A 14235-nucleotide genomic window follows, 5' to 3' on the forward strand; every position below is an offset into this window, starting at 1 on the left:
GCATGCTGTCAATTAACTTCTGGGCCACATCCTGACTGATGGCAGCCCATTCTTGCATAATCAATGATTGGAGTTTGTCAGAATTTGTGAGTTTTTGTTTGTCCACCCGCCTCTTGAGGGTTGACCACAAGTTCTCAATGGAATCCAGGTCTGGGGAGTTTCCTGGCCATGGACCCAAAATATCGATGTTTTGTTCCCCGAGCCACTTAGTTATCACTTTTGCCTTATTTCAAGGTGCTCCATCATGCTGGAAAAGGCATTGTTCGTCACCAAACTGTTCCTGGATGGTTGGGAGAAGTTGCTCTCGGAGGATGTGTTGGTACCATTCTTTATTAATGGCTGTGTTCTTAGGCAAAATTGTGAGTGAGCCCACTCCCTTGGCTGAGAAGCAACCCCACACATGAATTGTCTAAGGATGCTTTACTGTTGGCATGACACAGGACTGATGGTAGCGCTTATCTTGTCTTCTCCGGACAAGCTTTTTTTCCGGATGCCCCAAACAATCAGAAAGGGGATTCATCAGAGAAAATGACTTTACCCCAGTCCTCAGCAGTCCAATCCCTGTACCTTTAGCAGAATATCAGTCTGTCCTTTATGTTTTTCCTGGAGAGAAGTGGCTTCTTTGCTGCCCTTCTTGACACCAGGCCATCCTCCAAAAGTCTTCGCCTCACTGTGCGTGCAGATGCACTCACACCTGCCTGCTGCCATTCCTGAGCAAGCTCTGTACTGGTGGTGCCCCGATACCGCAGCTGAATCAACTTTAGGAGACGGTCCTGGCGCTTGCTGGACTTTCTTGGGCGCCCTGAAGCCTTCTTCACAACAATTGAACCGCTCTCCTTGAAGTTCTTGATGATCCGATAAATGGTTGATTTAGGTGCAATCTTACTGGCAGCAATATCCTTGCCTGTGATGCCCATTTTGTGCAAAGCAATGATGGCGGCACGTGTTTCCTTGCAGGTAACCATGGTTGACAGAGGAAGAACAATGATTCCAAGCACCTCCCTACTTTTGAAGCTTCCAGTCTGTTATTTGAACTCAATCAGCATGACAGAGTGATCTCCAGCCTTGTCCTCGTCAACACTCACACCTGTTTTAATGAGAGAATCACTGACATGTTGTCAGCTGGTCCTTTTGTGGCAGTGCTGAAATGCAGTGGAAATGTTTTGGGGGGATTCAGTTCATTTGCATGGCAAAGAGGGACTTTGCTATTAATTGCAAATTAATTATTTAACTAGGCAAGTCAGATAAGAACAAATTCTTATTTACAATGACGGCCTACACTGGCCAAACCCGGACAACACTGGGCCAATTGTACACCGCCCTATGGGACTCCCAATCACGGCCGGTTGTGATACAGCCTGGAATTGAGCCAGGGTGTCTGTAGTGACGCCTCTAGCACTGAGATGCAGTGCCTTAGACCGCTTCGCCACTCGGGAGCCCGAATGTACATGAGTATCTCTGCCTGACTGTGTCCCTGATAAGTGGCTTTCACAGTGGCCTCCTAAACACTGTTCACAAGATGTACTTTTTCACTTTATCCAGCTGATGATGTCGGCTGTATCCATGTGTGTATGTTTACATGTGTATGCATGTGCATCAGGCCGTGCGTGTGTGTGAAGGTGAGAGAGAACTCCCTGTGCTGTGTCCTACCAGAGGCCAGCGGGACAGCTGGCCAGTGAGAGAGAGGGAGGGGCCTGAAGAGGGCTATTGTGATGTCACTCTAGGACATCTGTTCTATTCAGAGGACACCAACCCCATCTCCCCCACAGACACACACACACACAAAAAACTCTCTCTCGCCCTGCCCCTGCTATCTGGATCCTCAGTCCCTAACACCAGAGTTTCCCAAACTCGGTCCTGCCCCCCCCGCTGTTGTCTTGTGTCAGTTTACTGAGAAGTAAACACATAAGGAACATGAGGTGGTCACCGTCCCTCCTTCTGTAGCTCAGTTGGTAGAGCATGGCGCTTGTAACGCCAGGGTAGTGGGTTCGATTCCCGGGACCACCCATACGTAGAATGTATGCACACATGACTGTAAGTCGCTTTGGATAAAAGCGTCTGCTAAATGGCATATTTATGAGTACAGACTCACACAAGGGCAATATTAATAAACACAACTTAAGATAAAAAAAATAGTTGAACTGTGGACCCCATCACATCCCTACCCTCTGCCTTTGACCCCTGCGCTCCTACTTCATCTTCTCACCCCCCCCCCCCAACACATACACACACCAGAGCAGCAGTAGCTTCCGTTCAGTCACACACCCTGACAAATCTGCTGCTCATGTTGTCTCTTTTTTCATTCACTCCTGAGAGACAGTCAAGTTCTTTCAAATGCTGGTATCTGATGTGTGTTCTTATATCTTATATCTTACTTTAAATGGTAGCTTAGCTACAAAGCACAATACATTTCTGTTGATAACTGCCTTCATCATGTTACTTGTTCTGTTTTGATCTGTCTCCCTCGTGTGATGTAGATTGGTATTACAGCTTCGGAGCAATCCCATGAAGAGAGGTCCTAGGGAGCCACAGCTTTTCAGGCTTTTGTTCCAACCCAGCACTAATACATCTGATACAGCTATTCAAGGGTTTGATTAGTAGTTAAAATAACATACCATAGATCAGTGGTCACCTTTTCTGATTCAAGATCACTTTCTGAGTCAAAATGCAAGCTGAGATCTACCGCTCAGATTTTTTAAAAACATGCAACATTAACCAATTAAAAACAGTTCTGTAGCAATGAGGTTTGTGCAGTAGGCTATAGGCCCAATACATTATCACTGCATATTGGCTGTGCTTGAATTTCCCTGTCAATGTGGTTCATTTCATACCATTTTTAAATGATATTTTAAAAATGTAGGTATATGATCATGCTGGTAATACATCATGTATTGTATTACTTGAGGCACAGCGGAGTGAGCATAATAATTATCTTATTTTTTTACTGGACTGATGGCCTTCATCTGATGGTCAGTCTGAGGGGAGGGAGCAGTGGTGAGGCTGTCTATCACCCAACTCACCGTCCCTCCAGTCCCCCCGCTGAGAAAAGGGGACAGTCTTCCATCTGATGGTCAGTCTGAGGGGAGGGAGCAGTGGTGAGGCTGTCTATCACCCAACTCACCGTCCCTCCAGTCCCTCCGCTGAGAAAAGGGGACAGTCTTCCATCTGATGGTCAGTCTGAGGGGAGGGAGCAGTGGTGAGGCTGTCTATCACCCAACTCACCGTCCCTCCAGTCCCTCCGCTGAGAAAAGGGGACAGTCTTCCATCTGATGGTCAGTCTGAGGGGAGGGAGCAGTGGTGAGGCTGTCTATCACCCAACTCACCGTCCCTCCAGTCCCTCCGCTGAGAAAAGGGGACAGTCTTCCATCTGATGGTCAGTCTGAGGGGAGGGAGCAGTGGTGAGGCTGTCTATCACCCAACTCACCGTCCCTCCAGTCCCTCCGCTGAGAAAAGGGGACAGTCTTCCATCTGATGGTCAGTCTGAGGGGAGGGAGCAGTGGTGAGGCTGCTGTCTATCACCCAACTCACCATCCCTCCAGTCCCCCCGCTGAGAAAAGGGGACAGTCTTCCATCTGATGGTCAGTCTGAGGGGAGGGAGCAGTGGTGAGGCTGTCTATCACCCAACTCACCGTCCCTCCAGTCCCCCCGCTGAGAAAAGGGGACAGTCTTCCAGCTGACGGCAAAACTCAAGTTACAATGCATTATTTCTGCCTGTTACTCCTATGACCAGAAAAAAATGAAATATTCTCTGATATTAAAAAGACACAAGCTGCTAATAATACTGTGCATTTGGAAACTATTCAGGCCCCTTGACTTTTTCCACATTTTGTTACATTACAGCCTTATTCTAAAATGGATTAAATCGTTTTTTCCCCTCATCAATCTATACACAATACCCCATAATGACAAACCCCAGTCTGAGGTCCGAAGCGCTCTCGATCAGGTTTTCATCAAGGATCTTCTCTGTACTTTGCTCCGTTCATCTTTGCCTCGATCCTGACTAGTCTCCCAGTCCCTGCAGCTGACAAATGTCCCGAAAGCATGATGTTTCCACCACCATGCTTCACCATAGGGATGGTGCCAGGTTTTCTCCAGACATGACCCTTAGCATTCAGGCTAAAGAGTACAATCTTGATTTCATCAGACCAGAGAATCTTGTTTCTCATGGTCTGAGTCTTTAGATGCCTTTTGGCAAACTCCAAGTGGGCTGTCATGTGCCTTTTACTGAGGACTGGCTTCCGTCTGGCCACTCTGCCGTAAAGGCCTGATTGGTGGAGTGCTGCAGAGGTGGTTGTCCTTCTGGAAGTGTCTCCCATCTCCACATAGGAACTCTAGGGCTCTGTCACAGTGACCATCGGGTTCTTGGTCACCATCCTGACCAAGGCCCTTCTCCTCCGATTGCTCAGCTTGGCCGGGCGGCCAGCTCTAGGAAGAGCCATAGTGGTTACAAACTTCTTCCATTTAAAAATAATGGAGGCCACTGTGTTCTTGGGGACCTTCAATCCTGTAGAAATGTTTTGGTACCCTTCCCCAGATCTGTGCCTCGACACAATCCTGTCTGTGAGCTCTACGGACAATTCCTTCGACCTCATGGCTTGTTTTTACCTTATATAGACAGGTGTGTGCCTTTCCAAATCATGTCCAATCAATTCAATTTACCACAGGTGGACTCCAATCAAGTTGTAGAATCATCTCAACAATTATTTATGGAAACAGGATGCACCTGAGTCTCATAGCAAAGGGTCTGAATACTTATGTAAATAAGGTATTTCTGTTTATTATTTTTAATACATTTGCAAAAGAAACAAAAAACAGTGACTGTTTTCGTTTTATCATTATGGGCAATCGTGTGTAGATAGCTGAGGATTTAAACATTTATTTTTTAGAATAAGGTTGTAACAAAATGTGGAAAAAATCAAGGGGTCTGAATACTTTCCGGAGGCACTGTAACAACGCAAGCTTATCGGAACATTTTGCTATATTCATTCATTGCAGCAGCAGTGTTGGTTGTAGCGTGAATGGAAGTAGGAAGAATGTGCATTTTATGGCTTATAAAAGTGTTGACTGCTGAATACCAACTTAAACATGAACTTACTCTTAAAAACAGGAGCTCTTTGCTGTTTTCATTGAGTCTCTCTCTAGTCATGGTTTTAAAAGTTTTGAAATCTCACAGTATCAACTTTGCTATGTGTTCAAGGCTTCTTTTTACAGTCTATGGCTCGAGGAAACTGCAGACATGGTGATCTGAGCTATCTGATTGGCCAACGGAAGACCTATATGTACACTTGATTTGCTCTCTGGGCCTGCCGGGTAGGCAGGGTTTTACCTTCAGGCACATGAAATGGTTCAAAATGGGAACACTTTGCCTTCCCAGAGCTAGGACTGCTGAGTCAAGTGCACCTACCACCAACAGCACTAGGACTGCTGAGTCAAGTGCACCTACCACATACAGCGCTAGGACTGCTGAGTCAAGTGCACCTACCACATACAGCGCTAGGACTGCTGAGTCAAGTGCACCTACCACATACAGCGCTAGGACTGCTGAGTCAAGTGCACCTACCACATACAGCGCTAGGACTGCTGAGTCAAGTGCACCTACCACATACAGCACTAGGACTGCTGAGTCAAGTGCACCTACCACATACAGCGCTAGGACTGCTGAGTCAAGTGCACCTACCACCAACAGCACTAGGACTGCTGAGTCAAGTGCACCTACCACATACAGCGCTAGGACTGCTGAGTCAAGTGCACCTACCACATACAGCGCTAGGACTGCTGAGTCAAGTGCACCTACCACATACAGCGCTAGGACTGCTGAGTCAAGTGCACCTACCACCAACAGCACTAGGACTGCTGAGTCAAGTGCACCTACCACATACAGCACTAGGACTGCTGAGTCAAGTGCACCTACCACAAACAGCGCTAGGACTGCTGAGTCAAGTGCACCTACCACATACAGCACTAGGACTGCTGAGTCAAGTGCACCTACCACCAACAGCACTAGGACTGCTGAGTCAAGTGCACCTACCACATACAGCGCTAGGACTGCTGAGTCAAGTGCACCTACCACATACAGCGCTAGGACTGCTGAGTCAAGTGCACCTACCACATACAGCACTAGGACTGCTGAGTCAAGTGCACCTACTACATACAGCGCTAGGACTGCTGAGTCAAGTGCACCTACCACATACAGCACTAGGACTGCTGAGTCAAGTGCACCTACCACATACAGCGCTAGGACTGCTGAGTCAAGTGCACCTACCACATACAGCGCTAGGACTGCTGAGTCAAGTGCACCTACCACATACAGCACTAGGACTGCTGAGTCAAGTGCACCTACCACATACAGCGCTAGGACTGCTGAGTCAAGTGCACCTACCACATACAGCACTAGGACTGCTGAGTCAAGTGCACCTACCACATACAGCGCTAGGACTGCTGAGTCAAGTGCACCTACCACATACAGCGCTAGGACTGCTGAGTCAAGTGCACCTACCACATACAGCGCTAGGACTGCTGAGTCAAGTGCACCTACCACATACAGCGCTAGGACTGCTGAGTCAAGTGCACCTACCACATACAGCGCTAGGACTGCTGAGTCAAGTGCACCTACCACATACAGCACTAGGACTGCTGAGTCAAGTGCACCTACCACATACAGCACTAGGACTGCTGAGTCAAGTGCACCTACTACATACAGCGCTAGGACTGCTGAGTCAAGTGCACCTACTACATACAGCGCTAGGACTGCTGAGTCAAGTGCACCTACCACATACAGCGCTAGGACTGCTGAGTCAAGTGCACCTACCACATACAGCACTAGGACTGCTGAGTCAAGTGCACCTACTACATACAGCGCTAGGACTGCTGAGTCAAGTGCACCTACCACATACAGCGCTAGGACTGCTGAGTCAAGTGCACCTACCACATACAGCACTAGGACTGCTGAGTCAAGTGCACCTACTACATACAGCGCTAGGACTGCTGAGTCAAGTGCACCTACCACATACAGCACTAGGACTGCTGAGTCAAGTGCACCTACCACATACAGCGCTAGGACTGCTGAGTCAAGTGCACCTACCACATACAGCGCTAGGACTGCTGAGTCAAGTGCACCTACCACATACAGCGCTAGGACTGCTGAGTCAAGTGCACCTACCACATACAGCGCTAGGACTGCTGAGTCAAGTGCACCTACCACATACAGCGCTAGGACTGCTGAGTCAAGTGCACCTACCACATACAGCGCTAGGACTGCTGAGTCAAGTGCACCTACCACATACAGCACTAGGACTGCTGAATCAAGTGCACCTACCACATACAGCACTAGGACTGCTGAGTCAAGTGCACCTACCACATACAGCACTAGGACTGCTGAGTCAAGTGCACCTACCACATACAGCGCTAGGACTGCTGAGTCAAGTGCACCTACCACATACAGCACTAGGACTGCTGAGTCAAGTGCACCTACCACATACAGCGCTAGGACTGCTGAGTCAAGTGCACCTACCACATACAGCACTAGGACTGCTGAGTCAAGTGCACCTACCACATACAGCACTAGGACTGCTGAGTCAAGTGCACCTACCACATACAGCACTAGGACTGCTGAGTCAAGTGCACCTACCACATACAGCGTGAAACAAATCAAAAAGAGGAATGCAAGGCTGTATCGTTGTTGTTTTTTAAAGAAATGTTTGGTAATCGATTAGGAATGCCTTGGAGATTGATGTTGCCCACTCTGTCTGGGGTACCATAGCTTTCTTAGCTCCATTTGTCTTGAACCCCATGTCTGTCCTCCAGTGGTAGCTTAGCTGAGATATCACCACTGAACCCAGACACACACACACACACTCACACTCCATGGGCCCACATCTGGCAACAATTGTCCACCACGCCCTGTCCTGTTTCACAGTGTGTGGAGTGCATGTTGGTCTCACGGCTGTCTACATCCCCCAACAAGCCAACACCGCAAGGAATTACACAGGACTTTTAACAAATTGGAAACAACATATCTCGAGGCCTCATTTCTTGTAGCCAGGAAACTTCTCCCGAATTTCGAACATCTATTGCCTCACTCACAGGAAATATACATTGGATCCTTGTTATTCTCCATTCCGAGATGGATACAAACCCCTCCTTTGACAAATCAGACCACATGTCCATTCTGATCCTCCCCGCCTATAGGCAGAAGTTAAAACAGGAAGCACCTGTGTTAAGGTCTGTACAAAGCTGGTCTGACCAATCGGAATCCATGCTGCAGGACTGTCTTGATCACGTGGACTGGGATATGTTCCGGGCCACCTCTGGGAATAAATTAGACAAATTGAATTACTTTCTATCTGGGTTCATCAGGAAGTGGATCGAGGATGTTGTTCCTACAGTGATGATTAAAACATACCCAAACCAAAAACGCAAATAGCGTTTAGCTATTAGCGCAAACCACCGCATTTAACCACGGTAGAGTGTTTGGAAATATGAGCAGACCACCCATGACCACCGCAAGAAAATTAAAGAGGCAAAAAGACAGTACAGGTACAGAGTCGCAATTCAACGCCTCAGACACGAGACGCATGTGGCAGGGACTTAAGACAATACGGATTCTAAAAGTAAAACTAGCCACGTCACGGTCACTGATGCCTCACTCCCAGACATGCTAAACACAGAGACGACGACGTGTGCCCCCGCTGCTCACGAGGACTGCGGGCTGCCAATCTGTGTAGCCGAAGTGAGTAGGACCTTCAAGCGTGTAAACCGTCGTAAGACTGCTGGCCCGGATGGCATTCCAAGCTGCGTCCCCAGAGCATCCGCAGACCAGCCGGCTGGAGTGTTTACAGACATTTTCAACCTCTCACTATCCCAGACTTGCTTAAAGATGGCCACCATTCTTCCTGTACCCAAGCAAGCCAAGTTAACCAAATAAATAACTATTGCCTCGTAGCACTCACTTCTGTCATCATGAAGTGCTTTGAAAGGATAGTCGGGGATTGTATTACCTCCACCATACCCGACACCCTTAACCACTACAATTTGCATACTGCGCCAACAGATCTATGAACAACGCAATCACCATTGCACTACACACCACCCTATCCCACTTGGACAAGTGGAACACCTATGTCAGAATGCTGTTCATAGACTACAACTCAGCTTTTAACACCATACTGCCCTTCAAGCTCGTCATTAAGCTCAGGGCCTTCTGTCTTTACTCCTCTCTATGCAAGTGGATCCTAGATTTCCTGAGGGTCGGCAACAACACCTCCGCCATGCTGATACTCAACACGGGGGCTCCCCAGGGGTGTGTGCTCAGCCCCCTTCTGTACTCCCTGTTCACCCATGACTGCGTGGCCACGCACGACTCCCAACTCAATCATCAAGCTTACTGATGACACAACAGTGGTAGGCCTGATTAACAACAATGGTGAGACAGCCTACAGAGTGGAGGTTAGAGCCCTGGTGGAGTGAGGCCAGGAAAATAACCTCTCCCTCAACGTCAACCAAACAAAGGGGCAGATCGTGAACTCCAAGAGACAGAAGAGGGAGCACGCCCCCATCCTCATCGACGGGCCGCAGTGGATAAGGTCAAAATCTTCAAGTTCCTCAACGTGCACATCACTGAGGACTTGAAATGGTCTCGCCACACCGACATTGTGGTGAAGGCGCAACAGCGCCTCTACAACCTCAGGTGGCAGAAGAAATTCGGCATAGCCCCTAAGGCCCTCACAAACTTCTACAGATGCACCATTGAGAGCATTCTGTCGGGCTGCATTCAGCACCCGGGTGAATACTGTATCCCCGACATAGTTTATTAAAATATTTCTACTAATGTACATTGTATTTTAGTTATACTGTTTATACAAACTGCATATGTCACACCCTGACCTTAGAGTCTTTTTATGTCTCTATTTTGGTTTGGTCAGGGTGTGATTTGGATGGGAATTCTATGTTCTTTATTTCTTTGTTTCTGGCCGCGTGTGGTTCCCAATCAGAGGCAGCTGTCTATCGTTGTCTCTGATTGGGGATCATACTTAGGCAGCCCTTTCCCTCCTCCTGTGTGGGATCTTGTTCTTTGTTTGGGTGCAGGTAGTTTGCACAACGGAGCTGTTCGGTCGTTGTATTCTTTATTGTTTTGTCTTTTCTAAAGTTTCATTTCGTTAATAAATTATGTGAAACTCAAAGAACGCTGCGCCTTGGTCTCATCCTTCCTACGACACTCGTTACAGCATATTTATTTATATACTGGATTCACGACATACTGTAGCTCACACTTTATTGAATCTACATGAGCTTATCTTGTGTAAATTCCCCCGGTGTACATATGTATAGATTGCATTTTGATACAGCTACAGTGCTATTTGGGTTGAACATCCAGGATTCGTCCCCCCGTTCTTTTAATTGACATTTGACTACATTCTTAGGAGCAGGTAACAAGCATTTTGTTGCACCACTATAACACCCGCTAAACTGTTTATGTGACCAATAAACTTTGATTTAACTTAATGAGAGAATGTGTCCTTTGATACTTTTAGTGTAATTTCCACAGCAGGGGCCTTTTGTTGTATGGCTGATGTCCAGTCTAGACGTCGGCTCGTCTCTTCATATAGCCATTGAGTCACACATCTCTCGCTATCGTCATCCCAGGGCTGGGTTAAGAGGTCCTTTAAGCTTCACTCAGCTCTGTGTGACAGGTTACTTACTGTCTTTTACAAGTCCACACTTGAAAGAGAGTTTGTGTCTCTGCTATAGGACACTGTGTTGTTCTTTGACAATGTATCACTATTAGGGTCAGATATGGGCTAGATTATTTAGCCCTCTCTTGTCTGTCTGCTTCTCTCTTTTGTGCACTTTCTGCTCTGGGCTGCTATACTGTAGGTCATTACTGTAGCAGTGAATGCTTTATTTTTCTAATGGTGGAAAAGGGGGAGGGACTATGTGGTGAATGAATGAGTGTATTTTATTCCTTCAGTTTCCCCCTCCGTCCCTCTCTTCCTCCACTAAATTGCTACTTCTTACTACCTCTCTCACTCTGTCCTACCATTTTATTTCCTCTTGTCTACCCCCCTAGCTCTCGCTCTCTCCCTTTCTCCCTCTCAGAATTCCCCACCTACCTGTCTGAACAGGGAGCAGTAGAGCGCTGTGGGACAGAGGAGAGAAAGAGGAGAAAGAAAGAGAGAGAGAGGAGGAGAGTAGGAGGAACAAAGACATAGTGAGGGAGAACAGGAAAGTGGTGTGTGTATTGAGAAGAGAGTGGACTGACGGAGAGGTAGGGAGTAGCGGGGTGCATAAGAGAAGCGTTGTGAGGAGGTTGCTCTGTTTTTGTCCTTTGGAAAACCTTTTCCCTGTTGGTGTCGTGCTGGCTTGTTATGGATGCTATCATGCTGCAGGAGAAACTAGTGGAACGCTTGCTGTGCCCTCGAGTCAGAACGGCGAGGCGGAAGGTAAAGAACTGGAACGTGACAGGCGAGAGAGGATAGGGAATGAGGGGAGAGAGAAAGTAAAGGAGAGGAAAGAGAAGGGAGAGGGGGTCAATGTCAAAGAGAAATTGACATTTAACACACACACACACACACACACACACACACACACACACACACACACACAGGTCAGTAAACTCTCATAGACACACCATCTTTCTCTCTCTAACATGTCATATTAGTATGGAATATAGAACATACTGTTTTCTTAAGTTATGTCTTGATGCGTTCATGACAGATGTATGGGTAGTTTGTTTGTTCTGACTGTGGCATATTTGTTCCCACACACACCCTAGAAGTAAGTCAGATGTTTGTATGATTACTCATTGATATAGATTTCCCAATTCTCTGTGTGTGTGACTTCAGCACAAGCTCTCTTCCATGTCTATGTATGCTGTGACCGTGTGTATGCGTCTTTGTGTATGTAAGCCTTGCCCCAGGAGCTGTCGAGAATGCACATGACAAATTATGACAACTTGTTATAGACCCTGACTGAGTATTTCTTTGGCATGTTTGTGTTTGTTTGGGGTTTTAAATAGGCCATTTATGTCTGGTCAATACAGCCTTTGTCACCCCGTTGGCTGTCAGACTCTGGCCTTGGTAGACTGGTAAGTAAGGCTGTTAGTGTGTGTGTGTGTGTGGGGGGGGGGGGGGGTGGGTGTATGGGGTCTTCAGTACTGTATGTTCATTTACCTATTGTGCGTGTGTGACTGAGTCTCTCTCTCTCTCTCTGTCTCTCTGTCTCTGTCTGTCTGTCTGTCTGTCTGTCTGTCTGTCTCTGTCTGTCTCTGTCTCTGTCTGTCTGTCTGTCTGTCTGTCTGTCTGTCTGTCTGTCTGTCTGTCTGTCTGTCTGTCTGTCTGTCTGTCTGTCTGTCTGTCTGTCTATCTATCTATCTATCTATCTATCTGTCTATCTATCTATCTATCTATCTATCTATCTATCTATCTATCTATCTATCAGGAGAAGCAGTATGTGGGCTTTGCCACCCTCCCTAACCAGGTGCACAGGAAGTCAGTGAAAAAGGGTTTTGACTTCACTCTCATGGTCGCCGGTCAGTGAAAGTATTGTTTGTAGCATTTACTGTAGTAAAAGTAAAACAACCCAGTGATATTAAGTACTTAATGTGTTTTCATGAATGTTGACTCAGTGTTAGTGTTGATGGCCGTGTGTGTCTGGGTGTGTTGGTGGTTGTTTAGAAACATGTTGCGTTTATATTTTTGTTCAGTATAACATCTAAAGTGTTGGTCCCATGTTTCATGAGCTGAAATAAAAGATCCCAGAAATGTTTTCATGTGCACAAAGAGCTTATTTCTCTCACATTTTGTGCACAAATTTGTTTTCTTACATCACTTTTAGTGAGCATTTCTCCTTTGCCAAGATAATCCATCCACCTGACACGTTTGGCATATCAAGAAGCTGATTAAACAGCATGACCATTAAACAGGTGCACCTTGTGCTGGGGACATTAAAAGGCCACTCTAAAATGTGCAGTTTTGTCAAACAACACAATTCCAAAGATGTCTCAAGTTTTGTGGAGGCGTTCAATTGGCATGCTGACTGCAGGAATGTCCACAAGAGCTGTTGCCAGATAATGAAATGCTCATTTCTTTACCATAAGCCGCCTCCAAAGTCATCTTAGAGAATTTGTCAGTACGTCCAACCGGGCTCACAACCGAAGACCACGTAACAACCTCCACATCCGTTGTCTTCACCTGTGGGATCGTCTGAGACCAGCCACTTGGACAGCTGATGAAACTGTGCACAAACTGTCAGAAACAGTCTCAGGGAAGCTCATCTGCCTGCTAGTTGTCCTCACCAGGGTCTTGACCTGACTGCAGTTTGGCGTCGTAACCGACTTCAGTGGGCAAATGCTCACCTTCGATGGCCACTGGCATGCTGGAGGAGTGTGCTCTTCACAAATTCATTCAGATTTCAACTGTGCAGCCGGGCAGATGTTGTAAACAGAGTGCCCCATGGTGGCAGCAGGGTTATGGTATGGGCAGCATAAGCTACGGACAATAAACACAATTGCATTTTATTGATGGCAATTTGAATGCTGAGATACAGTGACGAGATCCTGAGGCCCATTGTTGTACCATTCATCCACCGCCATCACCTCATGTTTCAGCATGATAATGCACGGCTCCATGTCGAAAGGATCTGTACACAATTCCTGAAAGCGTAAAATGTCCCAGTTCTTCCATGGCCTGCATACTCACTAGACATGTCACTCGTTGAGCCTGTTCGGGATGCTCTGGATGTACGACAGCGTGTTCCATTTCCTGACAATATCCAGCAACTTTGCACATTAAAGAGGAGTGGGACAACATTTCACAGGCCACAATCAACTCTATGTGAAGGAGATTTGTCACGTTGCAAGAGGCAAAAGGTGGTTACACCAGATACTGACTGGTTTTCTGATCCACGCCCCTACCTTTTTCTTTAAGGTATCTGTGACCAACAGATGCATATCTGTATTCCCAGTCACGTGAAATCCATAGATTAGGGCCTAATGCATTTATTTCAATTGATTTATTTACTTATATGAACTGTAACACAGTAAAATCTTTGAAATTGTTGCTCTTATATTTTTGTTCAGTGTATGTAATATGTATATCATGTTACAGGGGAGTCTGGTATGGGTAAATCTACTCTTGTCAACAGCCTGTTCCTCACAGACCTGTACAAGGACAGGAAACTACTCAACGCTGAGGGTGAGTAACACACACACACATTAAAATGTAAACTCGAGCAATTTTA

At 46.8% G+C, this 14235-nt stretch overlaps 1 protein-coding gene across 2 annotated transcripts in view; it reads left to right on the forward strand.

Annotated features, from left to right (window-relative positions):
- Window positions 1–14235, forward strand: part of LOC118371620 (septin-5-like) — a 37869-nt gene that overhangs the window by 14999 nt on the left and 8635 nt on the right. The window contains exons 1-3 of one of the 2 annotated variants that reach the window (XM_052478987.1): window positions 11081–11438; window positions 12436–12526; window positions 14103–14189. In XM_052478987.1, coding sequence (XP_052334947.1) covers window positions 11364–11438; window positions 12436–12526; window positions 14103–14189 — 253 coding nt within the window. In that variant the 5' untranslated portion in view covers window positions 11081–11363. Of the gene's footprint in view, window positions 1–11080; window positions 11439–12435; window positions 12527–14102; window positions 14190–14235 lie in introns of those variants that run through there. The other variant, XM_052478988.1, reaches the window with a different exon arrangement.

This window comes from Oncorhynchus keta, chromosome 25 (assembly GCF_023373465.1).
Source record: "Oncorhynchus keta strain PuntledgeMale-10-30-2019 chromosome 25, Oket_V2, whole genome shotgun sequence".
Taxonomy (NCBI): domain Eukaryota; kingdom Metazoa; phylum Chordata; class Actinopteri; order Salmoniformes; family Salmonidae; genus Oncorhynchus; species Oncorhynchus keta.